The 18,107-nt window shown below is 34.6% G+C and overlaps 4 protein-coding genes across 5 annotated transcripts in view; 3 read left to right on the forward strand and 1 right to left on the reverse strand.

Annotated features, from left to right (window-relative positions):
- The first annotated feature begins 30 nt into the window (after positions 1–30).
- Positions 31–4,272, forward strand: gpn3 (GPN-loop GTPase 3). Its single transcript, XM_079848036.1, has 8 exons — positions 31–271; positions 488–596; positions 2,006–2,173; positions 2,258–2,382; positions 2,552–2,667; positions 2,763–2,859; positions 3,707–3,835; positions 3,989–4,272. The coding sequence occupies exons 1-8, from the start codon at positions 95–97 to the stop codon at positions 4,052–4,054; spliced, it is 987 nt and encodes a 328-aa protein (XP_079704162.1). The 5' UTR covers positions 31–94; the 3' UTR covers positions 4,055–4,272.
- Positions 4,273–4,628: 356 nt separating this feature from the next.
- Positions 4,629–7,417, forward strand: arpc3 (actin related protein 2/3 complex, subunit 3). Its single transcript, XM_079848040.1, has 7 exons — positions 4,629–4,737; positions 5,190–5,289; positions 5,417–5,493; positions 6,269–6,337; positions 6,558–6,684; positions 6,817–6,911; positions 7,184–7,417. The coding sequence occupies exons 1-7, from the start codon at positions 4,732–4,734 to the stop codon at positions 7,244–7,246; spliced, it is 537 nt and encodes a 178-aa protein (XP_079704166.1). The 5' UTR covers positions 4,629–4,731; the 3' UTR covers positions 7,247–7,417.
- Positions 7,418–8,647: 1,230 nt separating this feature from the next.
- Positions 8,648–12,813, reverse strand: ube2g1b (ubiquitin-conjugating enzyme E2G 1b). The gene is made up of 5 exons (XM_079898421.1): positions 12,561–12,813; positions 11,796–11,898; positions 11,572–11,669; positions 11,318–11,496; positions 8,648–9,778 (listed from the first exon to the last, which is right to left on the reverse strand). Exons 1-5 carry the CDS (start codon positions 12,601–12,603, stop codon positions 9,692–9,694), a joined length of 510 nt encoding a protein of 169 aa, XP_079754547.1. The 5' UTR covers positions 12,604–12,813; the 3' UTR covers positions 8,648–9,691.
- A 4,082-nt stretch (positions 12,814–16,895) lies between these two features.
- atp2a2b (ATPase sarcoplasmic/endoplasmic reticulum Ca2+ transporting 2b) overlaps positions 16,896–18,107 on the forward strand; it is a 35,690-nt gene continuing 34,478 nt past the window's right edge. Inside the window, exon 1 of one of the 2 annotated variants that reach the window (XM_079846712.1) lies at positions 16,896–17,717. Coding sequence is in view for 1 of the 2 variants with exons in the window: in XM_079846711.1 (XP_079702837.1) it covers positions 17,582–17,699 (118 nt within the window). In the remaining variant the exon portion in view is untranslated. The remainder of the gene's footprint in view (positions 17,718–18,107) is intronic. The other variant, XM_079846711.1, reaches the window with a different exon arrangement.

Consider the following 18,107-nt stretch of genomic DNA (forward strand, 5'->3'; position numbering starts at 1 on the left):
CATATACAAGTGATATAAGACGACCTGAAATCCCATCCGACAATGCGCGTGTGTGCGTTTCCAGTGTTTTGACTCTAGCGGGCTTCCGTACTAGATGACGAAAAAACAGCATGGCAACTGTAGGAATGGTAAGTGGAACACATCGCGGAGACAAATAACATTTTTCTGTGCGTTAAGAGAAAACGACATAACATCTCGTGCTTTTGGAGCCGGAGAATTGACAATGCCTCGATACGCGCAACTAGTGATGGGTCCTGCCGGAAGTGGAAAGGTAATTAAGCAGCAGTATGACTAGTTGGGCTAACGTACTATATGATTCGAAATAATTATGATTTTGTTGTTTTATTGTGAGTATATCTGTGTAAAATCCTAAACACTAGACTGGTCTGCATTGCGCGTGATTATAAGTACAATGCATCAACCAGTGTAGGCCTATATTGTTGCTTATAACAATAATAAATCAGAGTTATTTTTTCCTTTTTTTAAGAGTACTTACTGTGCCACAATGATAGATCATTGCCAGGCCCTCAACCGATCTGTACAGGTGGTGAATCTGGATCCAGCTGCAGAACATTTTGAGTATCCTGTCATGGCAGGTGAGGAACCGGTACATAGATACACATCACTTACTCGCAGATCTTTTTTGTTTTTATTTTGAACATATGTTCATATCAAAAAGGTTTTATGGTTCATGAGAAACAAATTCTGTCAAATGTTTTCAAGCTTTTCACTGGTAGACAGTAATGTGCAGACAGTATATCATTACATACTTTTAGTAAAACAACTTAAAAGTGTTAAAACCTTTAATGATAATGCCTTTAAAACAAACAGGCAGTATCATTGTTTTAACACACCCACAAAAAATCCAAAAAAAGTAAATAAATATATATTTAATAATTAAATAATAAGGAAGCTATTACTCACAAATAATAAATACCACAATAAAATAAAATTATATTATATGACATTACACGGAGGCGTTCACAGTAAGATCGATTAACATTAATTTATTAAACATTTTCATTTCATTGATTATTTTAATTTTACTGCATTATAATTATTTAAAGTTAAATTAGTTAACTCCTTTTTGCTCAAATAAATTGAATAGTCCCAAACAGTCTTAAAATAGATATTCGAGTGATGTAATATTCATTGCATATTGTAAACATTCAAAAGAAAATATCTAGGTAAAGAACAATTGGTACTATACGGTTATCTGGACCACACGTGACCACAACCGCTCTTGGTTGGTCGTAACCCCAGTGACGGGTAGGTTTAGGGGCGGGGTTGGGGTAGGTCATCACATGTGGTCCAGATAACCGTATAGTACCGAACAATTTTACCTACAATCATCAATTGAACATGAAATACAATTTGTATTTCAGAATTAGTGGTGCAAATGACCAAAAAAACCCCGCAAATACTGTAAAAAAAAAAAAATTTATACAGTGATTTGATTAACACATTACTTTAGTTAACAAGAACTAAGAATGAATGAACTACGACATTTATTACTCTTAGTTCATGTGAATTTCAACATTTACTAATACATTATTAAAATCAAATTTTGTCAACATCAATCAGTATTTGTTAACGTTAGGTAATTCACTGTGAGCTAACACGAACAAACAATGAACGACTGTATTTTTATTAACTTATATTAACAAAGATAAATTAATACTTTAACAAATGCATTGCTCATTGTTACTAGTTCATGTATTAACTAATGTTACCAACTGAGAAAGTGTTACCCAGTTTGTATTTTATAACTAGTGTTGCAACTGCCCTTGTTTTAGCATTTATCATTTGTCATTTATGTTAACTTCAATACACCATCCTAGAGAAAAAAACTGCTTATAGGTCTACATTCAAAAGCTTGTTTTTTTTTGCGTTTTCTAGGCAGAGAAAGAACTCTATGCAGCTTGTGCTCAATAGTGTCATTTCTGTAAGTAGTTTGTGTTTATAGACATCTAGTGTGTTCTTATGCAATTGCACTTGTATGCAGATATTCGAGAACTGATCCAAGTAGATGACGTCATGGAGGATGACTCCCTGAGATTCGGCCCCAATGGAGGACTGATCTTCTGTATGGAGTATTTCGCCAACAACTTTGACTGGCTGGAAGAGAGTCTTGGTCATGTGGAGGATGACTATATACTGTTTGATTGCCCTGGTAAGAGGTGATGTGGTCGATGGTATGGTGCTGTTTGAGGACTGGCGTGGAACAGTAAAGAGCATTGTGTCCTCTTGACTGCAGGTCAGATCGAGCTGTACACACATCTGCCTGTTATGAAGCATCTTGTGGAGCAGCTACAGCAGTGGGAGTTCCGCGTGTGTGGCGTCTTCCTGGTTGACTCTCAGTTCATGGTCGAGACCTTCAAGGTAATGCTTGTCTCACGGTGACAAACACAACAAAAACAGTGTTGCAGTTCTATGAAGTGGAAGTGTGTTTCAGCAACTGTGGGCTGGATTTTTTTTTAGTAATTTTGATTAAGAAATGATTGAAATTGTAAAAACCTAAATTTTATATTTGTTGTAATTCATTTTCTAGTTTATCTCTGGAGTTATGGCCGCCTTGAGTGCTATGGTGTTGCTAGAAATTCCACAAGTCAATATAATGACTAAAATGGATCTACTCAATCCAAAGGCTAAGAAGGAAATAGAGAAGTATGTTTCGAGAGATCTTGAAATGAGATCACTTTTTAAACTTACATTTTAAGTGTCATAACAGTGTGTTTTTTGTTGTTCTGTTTTATTTGCAGGTATCTAGACCCGGATATGTACTCCGTGATGGAGGACAACTCTGTTGCTTTGAGAAGCAAGAAATTCAGAAAATTAACCAAGGCCATTTGTGGTTTGGTAAGTTGCAGTTACAATGATTCTTCCTCGAGTCGAGGAGTTGATAAATACTGGTATATGTGCAATTCAAGTGCATCATCTAGGGCTGAACAATTTTGAGGAAAAATTCTGTATTAAAAATGCGATTTAAAAAAAAAAAAGCTTCAGGTTTGCTGTACTTGTTTGTTGGGCTGCAAAATTTGACCAAAAATCATTGTTGATTATATATAAATATGACTATCAAATGATGAGGATAATAATAATTATTATTAATTAATTAAATTGTGTTAACCAAAATAAGATATATATTTCTATTGTAATAATATTACTTAATTGTACAAATTGAGTATTTAATAATAATAATAATTTTATTTTCAGTACAACTGTAAAAACAGAATACTAATATTTGTCTTCATTTCTTCAATTTCTTTTTCCTTTTCTGTATGACTAAAAATATCATTATTATCATAAAAAAAAGAAATCTATTTAATAATACTACTTCACTGTACACAAATTGAGTATTTATTCATAATAATATTACAATAATTACAACTAATATTTATGTCTTAATTTCTTTATTTTTCTGTCTTTATTTTTTAATTTTTGCAGAAATACTTTGTTGGCTACAGGTTATAAACGATTCTTATTACAAATCTGTTGAAGCTCTTTACTGAAGTCTCACACTGTATATTTATTTAATTAAATCACAGCATTTGCAGTTTGATAATCGCATGGCCCTATCACTATTTCGATTTTATTTCGATTAATCGTTCAGCCTTAGCATCTTCACACTGATATTATCTGGTGGTAAAACTTTTACAAACATTCTTTAGTAAATTGTCAAAATTGCACTGTTTTTTTTTTTTAGATTGATGATTACAGTATGGTTCGATTCCTGCCCTTTGATCGCACTGATGAGGAGGGCATCAACATTGTCCTGCAGCACATTGATTTCTCCATACAGTATGGTGAAGACCTGGAGTTTAAAGAGCCCAAGGTTTGCGCATAAGGCTCCTTTCAACTAATGTACACATTTATAAAAACCTGTTTATTTAAAAAAACAAACATTTTTTAAAGTTGTTTTAGATCAAATTACAACCAAATTATAAATGTAAACATTAAACTGATCAATTTTTTCTCTTTTCTCTAGGAATTTAATGAGGAACCCAGTAACACGAACTTTGATGAGTTCTTCCAAGGCACAGCAGATTCTTGAAGAAATCCCACATGAAGCCAGACTACATTTATATGTGTTCCACTAAATAAGAGTTTCATTTATTTAAACAATATTCTGTCATGTTCATAATATCATTGGTTGGAGGGTGCAACCAAAACCTGTGCTGTGTCTCAATCTTCTTAGCAGAGTTTTATAAAATGTAATCAGTTTTTTAGAATTGTCTATTTATTTTTGCAATAAAAATATGGAAATGACAATGTGGTTTTAATATTTATTTTTTTATTCAGTCGTCGTTACATATGTCTCAAAACGTTACAACCTTAGGGAAACGTTAATGGAGACATGTCCTATGCAGAAGAGTGGTTTATCATTATGTGTTGTTCAGTAGTGGGATGTGAAACTGTTATATTTGGCCATCCAATCTTGATTACATCCTTGTTAAAACCTAATGCACTTGTCTAGATAAGTAGCTCGCTTGGTTTTGACAGCCGAGACGTCAAAATGGGTTGGACATCTTTAAGATTTTCAAAGAAATTTTCTGGTGGAAAGAAAGTGAAGGAGCGATGCTGCTGTTCTTCGGCGCCCCCTAGTGGTTACGACGGGATACTGTACTGGTAACTTCCTGTATCTGTGTAGGGTGGGACAGCGGAAGCGGCGGGTTTGCAGCTCTGACATTTTCATTTTTGCCTGCTAGGTTTGGGACATATCGTACCAAAATGCCGGTAAGAAATTATTTAAACGTTATGATTTAAACGATGTGCGCAATTGTTTGCTTTGTGAGCAGCCGCTGTGCCATGTTTTACAGCTGGAGCGAACAAGAAAGATATTTTAGCATTATTATTAGCCACAGCGCTAACCTATACATCATCTTACTCTGGCCATTTTTCTATAAATGTAACAGTTTTACAAGGAAATTATGTTTTGGTCTTTATGCTTTATTGCCCAAGTATACATGTGGAAGTATCAGAAATATGTTGCGGAAACAGATTTGTTGCATTTGTTCATGATGCAAAAAACTGGATTTCCTCATTTGCATTCAGTGCAATGAAAACTGACTGATTCTCTTCAAATATCGGTTATTTAAAATGAATAAATAAATATATAAAATGTGCTATATTACAGAAATAATTATGTTTGACTTTGACTCAAGCTTGCATTTTCTCCCTTTCTTCAGGCTTACCACTCAAGCCTGATGGACTCAGACACCAAACTGGTGGGGAATATGGCGTTATTGCCCCTTAAAACACAGTTTAAGGGTCCTGCTTCTAAAGAAAGTAAGAAAGTTTGCTTGATTCTAGGCAGTACTGTCAGATCTGAGATGTGTGAGATTCTTCCTTAAATGGCCATCATTAGTAAAGCGTCTTTGACAAATCAGCTGTTCGTTCCTCTTTCCATATTCAGCCAAAGACACAGATATAATCGATGAGGCCATCTACTACTTCAAAGCCAATGTTTTCTTCAAGAACTATGAAATTAAGGTAAGGAGTGAATGTCTGTACTGAAGCCTAGAAAAATGTACTTGGCGTGCCTTAACACGAATTCATAGTTCTGTCCTGAGAGAAGAATAAAGCTATACACATATCTTTTGAGTATTTACCTCAAACGCTCATGTTTAATATCAGATTTTAATTAGTTTTTTTAATTTTTATTTCAGACTCTTATATAATATGCACTTTAAAATCGGCATGAAATGGAAGTTGCAATACTCTTTACTTCCCTGTTGTGACGTATATCTGAGTGAAACTGCTTCTCGAACAAGAATTTAGGGCGGGATTTGATTTTGTCCATCGGGAATTGATTGTATGGTTGTGGTTTGCTATTGGTGATGTCATGTGAGTGACAGGTTGTCCCTCCCTCGCGCCGGTAAATACGTCATCAGAGAAATGAGGTCACTGCAAACAGGAGGGGGAAGTTATTTTTATTAAAGATTACCAGTGCATGTATTTAAAAAAAGAAGAAGAAGAAGAAGGAATGGTCTGCACAGATAAATAATTTAAAACAAACACTGAATTTAATTTGTTTTATAATTCATGAACTTTGCAACATTGACACTGTGATTGAACTGACACTATTGTCTTCAGTAGGGCTGTTTTATATCTGAAATTGAATGTTTCATAATTGACGTACTGCAACATTAACTGTTTTTTTTCCTGTTTATTACTGTGAAGCTGCTTTGACAATATCTGTAGTGCATAAAGTGGCTTATATAAAGCATATAAATACATAAAATATTTATTTCTTTCATTTTGATAGAATGAGGCTGATCGGACTTTGATCTACATCACTCTTTACATCTCTGAGTGCCTCAAGAAGCTCCAAAAGGTAACTATTGAAAAAAAAAAAATATATATATATGTATATATATATATATATATATATATATATATATATATATATATATATATATATATATATATATATACCTACTATTTCATGGTATAATCCAAATATTCAGTGCTTAATCTTTTGCCAGGTGTTGTTGGTTTTCCTCATAGCTAATGCTTCATAAGTATTTAACTATAATCTTATAAATGATTTCTAGTGCAGTTCAAGGGGCCAAGGAGAGAAGGAGATGTACACGCTGGGGATTACCAATTTTCCCATCCCTGGAGAACCTGGCTTCCCTCTGAATGCAATGTATGCTAAACCTTCCAACAAACAGGAGGAAGGTATGGCACAACAAAGTCGAAACGTTACTGAGTCTGATTAATTTGCACATCCACTAAGACCTTCTCTATGATACGTTTATTATAAGAGTTATCGCCGAATTGATCTAGATACTATCTTTTCCCCCTGGACAGAAACGATGAGGGCTTACCTGCAGCAAATCCGACAGGAGACGGGACTGAGATTGTGTGACCGTGTGTTCGACCCTCAGACAGACAAACCAAGCAAGGTGAGACTATATATAATATTATCAGTCAAACTAAGTAAAAAACGTTTATTTTTTTCTTTGCATTATGACATTTATTTGAATTATAATTAAGCACATTTTTCTTGTTACTTTAATGCAAAATAAAGAAAAATGTATATTTTATATATATATATATGTATGTATATACTTTATCTATTAATTTATCCATTTTCTCGGATGTTTGAAATTCATGTTATTTGACTAATTTCTAATGAAGTGATGATGATAATCATTCACATGTCTTTGGTCTTCAGTGGTGGGTGTGCTTTGTGAAGAAACAGTTCATGAACAAAAGTCTGTCTGCTCCTGGCCAGTAACAAACCCCTCAGGATCTCTCTGGGTACTTCTGCGTGGGATGTGGATGGATTTTTTTTTTTTTTCTTTAATGTGTATGCGAGCGTGTTTACTCTGATTCTGTTGGAGATTTTTTTACTTGTGATTCCTGCCTGTCATTTAAAGCAGGAGCCGATCAAATAAAAATATATTAAAGAGAAACAGCATCTCTTGTCATTGAATGAGGATGTACTACTAATACACTTGGTGCCCGACTGCCAGTGTTATTGTTTTAGTAATATTTACATTAGTATTAGTGCTATAATATTATATATTATATTAGTGCTGTCAATCCGATTAATCGCATCCAACAAAAGTTTGTAAATATATATACACACACACACACACACATAGTTCCAAACATTTCCACATAGCCATTGCACGCCTACAGCAGCAACACAGCAATGTTTTGTTCCTGAATGAATCGATCATGAATCGATGATTTTTGAACGAATCAGTCTAATGAATGACTTAACTTATAGTATTTAATATTTTAAATTACCTTATATAATTTGTTTTTAGCACTTTTGTTATGTGCCTTTGTCATTTTTATACATTTCTATAGTTTCAACTTTTCAATTCAGTTTTAATCATTATAGTACTTAAAATTATTTGTTAGTTGCCAAGGCAACATTTCAAATTTGTGATTTTTTTGGTGATTTCAAATTTGTGATGACAAGTTTTCATCTAATATTTAACCATTTTTTAGTATTATTTATATATTATAGTATGTATTCATATTTTGAATATGAAAATAGCTTTTGTCAGTTTTCATTTAGTAATTTTTCTTAGTTTATTTCTATTTAGTTTGACATTTATTTCATTTTATTACTTCAACTTAAATGTGTTCCAGTTGTCAAGATAAATTTCTAATTTATACTCAAGTTTTTCCATCTAATAATTAGATTTTATTTTATATTAATGAAAAATACTTTTAATAGTTTTAGTTAACAAAAACAACACTGCTTGGTGTGTAGTGAGTTCATAATAATGGTTTTATTTATCTGAACTTAAAGAACAAAAACGATTGCTCCAGAAAGAAATGACATTCATATAGTGGTCAAAAATCAATATGCCACCAAGGACCATACAAACTGGAGTAAAGCTGTGGCGTTTCACACCACTGATTCAAATCAAAACGTGACAGAGACCAACTGAAAATGTAGCACTTATTGCTTAATATTGTTTTCTGTCTTTTGAATAATAAAATTACATTTGCATTAATACACAACACCAAACAAATCTCACTGTGATAAGATGTGTTGCCAAGAATCTTATGCACCCTTAGAAGTTATTGAGGTAACTGCTTTTTACACGACTGACACAAGACATAAACAACAGGACAAAGGTAAGACTGAGAATAAAACTTAAGGACAAACAGAAGATAAGACAAATGCTACATTTTAATGAGCAATTACATGATGGGGCCTTTGGGATGAATGGTCATGAATGAGGTTACAAAACTACATGTGTGGGTGTGGGGAGGGGGGGACATCACAAACAAATGACTGATACAGCTATGGTACAATACATCATATTTACATACACAAAAAATACAGCTTTTGAGCTCACCATTTATACAAAAAATATTATCTGTCTCATGCAAATCTGTAACTTTTTGGTTTGTCCAAAAGAGGATTCCAGCTCAAATACTGAATAGACGTTGAGATGGACTTGACATCACTGAATACAATTTTCCTTATTGATAGGAGAACAACTTAAGGCAGCAGAGAAAGAGATGGCCCTTTGAGAGACATCTGCGGTACTGTTTTTTTTTTTTTTTTAAGGGAACAGGGCTGTCCCGACATGTCAGTGAGGAGGGAAATCAGCATCGATTCGGACCATCAGCCTCTACTAGTACCATAAACGCACAGAACACGCCAGAATTGCATAAAAGACTGTTCAAAATTGATGGCTCAGTGGCAGATAAAAAAGCGAGTCAAAACACAAGTGTCATGCAGTACATTTCATCATAATTAAGATAATAAATAATTCAGACACACTAGAGGGTGGGGGGGAAAAAAACAAAAAAAAACAATCAACATTAACAAAACGTGCTATAACTCACACATTCAGATAGAAATAAAAAAATAAAAAATAAACTAATTATCCAACGGTGGCTTTGCTCTGATATCCCTAACTGGTGCTACCCCAAATAACTGGTGAATAAAATAAAGGTGATCCCCTATTAAGGTTTGTAATTGCCATATCTAGGGGGGCTGGTTAGAATTCAATTTATGTGAATGAAGCATTGTGATGAAAAATGTGATCCAACACATCAGTTAAACCTATTAAATTGATATGAGCGTGTAATGGGTTTTTAAAATCAATGCAGAAAAAAATCCTGAAACGTCTGTCTCTGACCTCAAGATATGGAGATGGGAACTGATAATAATATATGTACTAACAAAAGTAACGTGATGGGGCGTCTAGTCGAATGCCATCTCTTGGCTTTTCCTCACGCAGCGGGCGACTTTCCTCTTGAACTCACCGTTGGGATCCTCTCTCCATTCTTTCTGCAAGCCGAACACAAATGTGAAGGTTTTAATTATTGTTTCAGAAGAACAAAAACATGAATCGGAATTCACTGCCCATTTTACTTAGAGTGACATTTCAGAGTGAAAACAAGATTTTCCACTGTCATTTTTTTTGAGGAGTTTTTTTAGTTCAAATTCATCCTTTTGTGCTATTAAATGGATAGTTCAAAATGAAAACTGTGTCATCACTTACCCTCAAGTTGTTTCAAACCTGTACGAGTTTCTTCTGCTGAACACAAAAGATGATATTTTAAAGAATATTGGAAATCAAACAGTTGTCGGTAGCCATTGACTTTCATAGTAGGAAAAAAAATACTAAGGAAGTTAATGGGTGGCGTCAACTGTCTGGTTACCACATTCTTTAAAATATCATCTTTTGTGTTCAACAGAAGAATCTGATACAGGTTTGAAACAAATTAAGGGTGAGTAAATGATGACGAAATGTTCCTTTTTGGGTGAACTATCCCTTTAATGCTGTATCCATGAATACATTTGTGTCAATTTTTGTTAATGTATTATCTATTTGCCGTTTTTGAAACCTACAAAAAATCTGATAAAGAAAGTCATGTTAACACTTTACAATAAGGTTTAATTTGTTAACATTAATTAGGCTAAATACATTAGTTAACATGAACTAACCATGAACACTGCTTCTCCATCATTTATTATTGTTGATAAAAAGTTTAAATGACCATAATTCTAAATTGTCAATACTTATCTTATTTTATTTTATATTATTATTCTTATTTTCTTATTCCTATAATGTATGGCGGAATAGCACTTGGGAGCACTTGGACTCGGCGCAGTAATATCATCACGCCTGAAAAATCCTCTCCCTCTCACTTCTGTCATTAGAACCAATTTATGCACCGAGTCGAAGTGCTCCCAAGTGCTATTCCGCCATACATTATAGTTAACCTTTTTACCCGCTTAGAAAAGCACCACGTTTTATTTTGTGTCACTATACTTGGTCGTGTAACTACTCGTGTAACTATTTAAATAGGGAAAACGTGGAGGTGTTTGGTCGCTTCTAGCTTCATCTCTGTCTGGATCCTAATGAATGAACTGGGCTAAGCTAAGTGCTATCAAAGTGTCGCCGCGCGCCAGAGCAATTGAGTGCACGCACTGAGACGAGAGAGTTATGTATCAACTCGTCTTAGTTAAGGGAATAACATAGTTTAATATGAAAAAACGGTGAAGTATCCCTTTAAGCCTAGTCCCAGACTAAAATTCATGTTTGAGCTGTTTTAACTGCTATTAGCAGCTATTTCTGCTATTTGTTGTTGTTGTTTTTTTAATCCGTTTTAAAAAAGCAAGTCATTTCACAATTCTATGCATAATAGGCTGAGCAAGTTAAAATATTTTCATGAAATGTGAATCATTTTGATTAAAAACAAACCATTTTTCCCTCTAGAATAATCTGCTGTGATGAATTGCATAATAATACCAGTGATGTTTATAATATCAAATTTTGATTTCATGGTGACTGTTATTATAAAACAAAATCACTAAACTTACAGCTGCGTCCACATTGGCTGGCGAGTCACCATTAGGGTCAGCTAACATGGAGATCACACTAATCATGATGGTCTCTACGGTGTGGATGGGCAGCCAACGCTCTTCGGGTTTCTCGTAGCCAAATTTGTCCTCTCCTGGCTCATGTAGGATTGAAATGCACACATCTCCGTTCTTCGCAACTGATTAGAGATAATGAAGAATAATATCAGTGTCAGCCACAACAGGTGTTTTCACCAAAACTGACATGCACTCACCATTAGGATGCCAAATCTCCGTAATAAACTTCATCTTCGGTGGTCGAAGTGGGTAATCGTGAGGGAAATTGAGATGCGCCTTAAAAAATCCACCTTCGCTATAAATCAAAAACAGAAAAAGTGAGTATACGGTTTTGTTGGAAGAGATTTAAGCATTTCGGGAGACTAGATTAGTCAAATGGCCACTCTCACAACTAAACCAAAGCACAGGATTGGTTACTTACAATAATGTGTCCTGAGGGCCGATCACGACAACCTCCCACTGATAGATATCATCATCATCAATCAGACCAGCAGAAAAACCTTCCACTGGGTTTTTGTTGAGCTCTGTAAGATATCGGCCAATATTGGATATTAGATTACATTTTCAGTCATCTAATGCTGACTTAAAGTTAACCTTTAAGAACACTAATAATCTTGCAAATACCATAATGTCTAGTTTTCATACTGTACCTTAGTAATGTTGTGATCACTTGAAGCATTAAAAATGATTGATTTTAATATGTAGGGATAAAGATGTAAAGATTGATCTAAATATCGTAATGTACTAATATACATATAATAAAAGCCCAAAACCTAAATGTGTTGGTATTGTTTTCTACTTGGCAGGCCAATAATTTGTATACTGCATACTAACACGTGTCAACTGATACTATGACATGCTACAACTTACCATCCATTACCATTCTTTTAAAATATATACAATTCCATGTTTATAACTAGATTATTTTCTTTAATACAGGCAGGGTATAAGCTTTGTGATCAACCTCACCAACTTATTCAGCTAGCATGCTAGCCAAACCTTCTGACCTTATTACTTCACAAGTAGAAATACGAAGCCCATAAGCACTTACACAAACACTGTCACAGTGGTTTCCGTTAAACACTGTGTCATTTTGTTGAAAAGTACAGATAGTGTGGAAAAGAAATAGTTAGAATGACATAATAAAGATGACTTGTACTATTCACGCTAACAGTTAGCCACCTACCTGCTAGCTGTTTTCGCAGAAGCAGGGCCGATTGCTCAGTCATTTTATTTCAACTAATGTTAACAAAATAAATAGTTTCTCCGACGAAAAAAGGACGAAGTAAAGTCGCCGAAATCAATGCTGGAAGTCAAAGTTGTTCGACACGCAGCTCTTGGACAGTGTGTGTGTGTGTGTGTGTTTGAGATCTACTTCACATGCGCCGGGAACTGAACTGATACATGTTATACTGGCACTGACCTCAAGGATGTGTGTCACTATGTATCTGCTTACTACAGCAGTATTAGCATCTCTTTGAGAGCGTTCTGAGTTATCATGGCAAAAAAATGCTGCACGCACCCATGACGCCCAAAATCGCTGTCTAAGTAGGTAGCTCACTAGGTTTTGAGACACAGCCAAAGCAAAAGGGTCCTAACAGACACACTTTTGTTGATTAAAAATGTGATATATTTAATATGTAACAGAAACTGATCTATCACGAATATCGAATGTTTTGATTTTAACAATACAAGCTAGAAACTGATTTTTTTCTTACTTATTAATATTTTGTTGTAGTGGCAGTCCATACAACAAATGGTACAAGTGTACATCCTCAGTGCATTTTCCATTTTGAAAAAGTTATTTTAAAGTAGTTTTCTTTACGATTTTAAACATTATATATTATATATCATGTTAATAAAATGCATTGCACTCAAATAAAATGCTTCTCTAAATAATTTTAACAGTTTTTAATTTCTTACCTTTAAAATGTTTTTGATTTCCTTTAAAAATGTCGACAAGGCTAAAGTGAGCAGTGCTGTTATTGTTAACTAAAACTATTAAAAACTTGTTCTCTGTAATTACAATAAATTTTAAATAAAATAAATACAGTCTATGATAAATAGACTACTTATGAAAAACGTTAAAAAAAGTATTAGAATTATTATAATTATAAAGGTTGTGCAATGTTATTTTTATATTGTATTATATCATATTATATTATTGTCCAAAAAAATCATTTATTTATTGTAAGAAAAAATGCTTAGAAAAAAGGAAAAGATACTTGTAATTTTCTGCAAGTAGGCCTACATAATCTGTTTACGAACATTTCCAATCAATCACAACGCAATGCAGTGCAAGTCTTTTGTTGTTGTTGTTTTTTACAGATTTTAGAGTGTAGAGTCTATACATGTCTATAAATGTCGACTATGTACATAATTTTAAACAAGTGGTGATTGTTGATTGCCGTTTATTGATGTGTAGTGCAATTACAAATAAAATACACTAGATGGCAGTGTCCGCTTACATGAAATTTCTCCTAAAACGTTCCTTTACGTAAGAAACACTTAGTAAAAGACATTTTGTGGTTTAGTTTGGCTGGAATTTAGTTACTAATAAATAATAAAGTTATAATATGTGCTTATTTATTTGATCAAATGATTAATATGTCAGAACCAAGCTTTAACTTCAGATCAGCCTGAATCCAGTAAATCTGAATGGATTCACAAAGCCTGCCTATCCTGTATCTTGAGAGCTTTACAATCCTCCTGACATGCCAGAATCTTACATTTGATTTTTTACAGAACCATAAAAGGCAAACATTTGGCTTCCAGCCCAGGGACTGATACCAAACATAGACTGAATATGGGAAAGAGTTGTTAGCAAATACAGTACATTCCACATCTGTGGAACTCAAACAAGGGGATGGTTTTCTGAATAAACAACCATGCTCAGGTGACAAAAGGCGACTTTGTGTATTCTTCCTGCCACGTCTTCTCAGATGACACACACTTTGAGGAACGGTTTGCCTCAGATCTGTGTCGCACTTCACTAAAGATTTGTCATGTGCCTTATCTTTTGTTGATATGTTTAGCATGCAAATGTAATCCCATGTATTACACAGAGAAAAGATGGTACACTGAACACAGCGTAATCTTTACGGAAACATCTGACTCTTCTCATGAACTGTGTGGGATGCCTTATTACTGATTCAAACAATCCAACTCATCTTTCACTCCCAACAACTGAAGCCACTTAGATAGAAAAATGCTAATAGTTATCATTTTAAGATACTTTTAGCTAATTGGAACCTGTTACAGTCAGATATAAATCCATAAATTGCATCTACAGGTTGTGCCAAACAGCTTGACATTCATTGCACAGCATTGAGATGCTGACTGAGTTGTTCTTTCTCTCTCAAGCCTGCTGCAATTAATGTGTCAGTCAAGAGGTGTGTGATAAATGGGCTATTACTGGCTCAGATGACCTTTCAGTGAATGGAATTATGATACAAAACGGACCATCTTTTGTTTTATCCTATAAAGCTATACTGTGGATGTTATTGTAGCAGTTAAAGCCTCATATGTTCACAGTTTAGATTCACAGGTTAGGGAATCAAAACCTGAGCATTATTCCTGGTTTCCACAATCTTTTGATTTCCATTATTTTTCTGGTCGTTAATGATTTCTGCATAAAGAATTTTGAATCATTTCAGTTAACATTCCATGCCATGAAGTTATGAACATAACTACAAAAATTCACGATTTAAAAAAAAATCCTGACATTTTTAGGCTTGAAAATCACAATTTTAAAAGTCCCTAAAATTATTATATAATAATACAGATAATATAATTTATATTTTAATCTAATATAATTAGTACTGTCAAATCGATTATTCGCAATTAATCGCATCTAACATACAAGTTTTTGTTTATATAATGTGTGTTTGTGTGTATATATATACATATTTATGCATACATACAGTATATGGGTGTACACACACACACTCACACACATATGATATATAAACAAAAACTTTTATGTTAGACGTGATTAATCTAGATTAATCGATTTGACAGCAGCAAATATAATATTATAATACATTTTAAATGCAGAATAATAAAGAATAAATCAGTACTGATTTGAGGTTAAAGTTTCATAATCGTGTCATTCAAGGAAAATCACCTTTCATTGCAACTGTCAGAGACTTTGACAGATAGGCCATGAATCTGAGCTGTAAGATGCCTTTTGTTTTTCTTTTCTTTTTTTTTTTCTCATTTCTGTTTCCATGAGCCAAATCGACTTTTATGGAACCATAGGACATCAGTGTGTACAGTAATGTTTTTTGTGTATTTACCCATAAGTGATCAAAAGAACTTTCAGAGCTGGAAACAATTAGTGAATGTTTATTGCAACTTTGTATTCCAGATAGACATTTGACTATGAGATCGACTTATAAACAAGCCAACATGGAACGCCCCATGTCATATCTCTATGGCAACCCAGCTTTGGCAAAACTAATTTAGCTATTATATGGGCTATCTTTTTATCTGAGCCTGCAGGGTTGCAAAATGGCTGCAGACCCAGGGTCCAAGTTAATCTTAAGACGTTGTTTCATTCCTCCTTTTCATCAGTGAGACAGTGTGCAGTGAGTGGCCTTATCTTGTGTGTTCAAATATAAGCTTTTTCTCCAAATGACGACTGGGTAATGGTGAAGAACAGTACAAATCCCTATATGAAGAAAATGAGTCCTCACAAGCCTGCTTTCTACATTGTCTCTTACAGAAATAAGAAGGATAACAGAAATATTTAAATGTTTGGCCACATGACCAGCTGTTTAACTGATTAACTAGTCTTAGATTAACTAAAAAGAAAAATTATCTGTTTTAATTAGAAATTGGTTTAGCCATCCTGAGAAAAGAAGCGTGTCAGTCACCAACATTTAGTACATGTAATGTAATTTACCCATTCATCTGTTATTCTTTACATGAAAGTTTTGTGTGTGTAAAATAATTTGAAATAATTTGTAACTGGGATTTTACCAATGTTGGAATACTGAAGATTCAAATTCAGGAATAACCTTTATATTGTATGAAAAAAAGTTGTATAACAAATTGTCATACTTTCACTCTGGTCAATTTTTCTCAAGATAATAGTATTTTTGAAAGCTTGGCTAAAAGCCGACATTTTCATTACAATCATCCAGGAAAATAGATAAGTTCATTAAAACAATTATGGGACACAAAATGGTTCATGAAACAACACATGTGACATTCAGGAAACGTTTCTCATTTTTATTAACATAATGTAGGCTACTAAAATTATTAAAACAAAATAATAATAAAAAATATTAGGCCTAATGACAATATAAAGACACAAAAAAACCGTACTAAACCTTCAACTATAAAAATGAAATCACATCATATAAAAATAAAAATGCAAAGTATTAATAAAAAACCATTCGGTCGTCAACGAATCGTATTTAGTGAATCGCGAATGACTCATCGACACTCACTCTCGCCACCTACCGGCGTAACCTACAGAAAGAGGCACTGAACGAGTCAGTGAATGAATCTTTTTGGTGAGTCCCTGCCTAGCATGAATCAAAACCCCTACCGTTTCTAGATTGTGCATTCTAGGGAAATTTCTTTGCTACACTACACCCTTCTTCATCTGGAATGACGTCGGCCCAAACGAGGAGGGTCAGCTGATCCACACACTGACGTGACGAAGAAAAGTCAAAGGAAGGAACGGAATTTCCGGAGTCCGCGCAGCCAATGAACGCATTCCACATGCGGACAGCGAGAGCTTTGCATGCGGATCAGGAGAGCGGCGGAGCAGAGACACGCGATTGGTGCTGATGGTGCTAGAGCTGCGAACACCGGCTGCGGTTTAAGGGAACGAGCCGATGATAGATCCGAAATACAATTTTGAGGTTATTTATCACATCATAAGGACACTAAGACTCCCAGCAGGCATCGAACATTTTCAAGATCAAGAACATCCAGCGAGGTTTACGATGTCTGTTGCGTAATTTTTGGTTGAATTAGCCCGGGTTAGTAACTTTTCTTGTAATTAAACGCCCTAACTAAAAAGTTAAATTTGGCTATCATCGCGTACCTGTTATCTAAAGTCACTACGGTTGTTTTTGGATCAAGTTTTTCGTGGATCCGAAGGTCTTGGGGAGTCAGGACTGAAGGCTTTAAAGAAGCTCGTGTTTGGGGGGTTGCGAGTCCGTTTATTATCAGCGTGTCCGTCCGTCCACGATGGAGAATGCACATACAAAAACCGTGGAGGAAGTTTACAGCTTTTTCTCCGTGAACGAGAGCACTGGGCTCGGCCTGGAGCAAGCGAAGCGGCAGCGGGAGAAATGGGGACCGAACGGTGAGTGAGCGAACGAACGTGGCTCGGCTAATGCTAACAGAGGAGACTGGGTTTGGCAGTTTACTAGTAAGCAAATAGGTTTAGGTGATTTCGCAATGTTCATCGAGTGCTATAGGATTGTTAGGCCCGTACAAGAGCTGGCGCACATGCGGCGATATTCATTTCATCAGCCGGCATGTGTCCGAAATGAAGGCGCGTGACGTCACAGCTGCTCGCCACCAGCGAGTATAGTCATGTTTTACACATTTGGCCAGTAACCAGTGTTGTAAATATAAACATAGTTGTATAATATAAAAAATTTTTTTTTAATATTTTTATTTGAGTTAAAATACGATATTGTCTTTTGCTGTAAAGCCTAAATGCTGCAGATTATTTTTTTATTTTTTTTACAGTAGGCTACATGAACTT

This window comes from Squalius cephalus (genome assembly GCF_949319135.1).
Source record: "Squalius cephalus genome assembly, chromosome: 17".
Taxonomy (NCBI): domain Eukaryota; kingdom Metazoa; phylum Chordata; class Actinopteri; order Cypriniformes; family Leuciscidae; genus Squalius; species Squalius cephalus.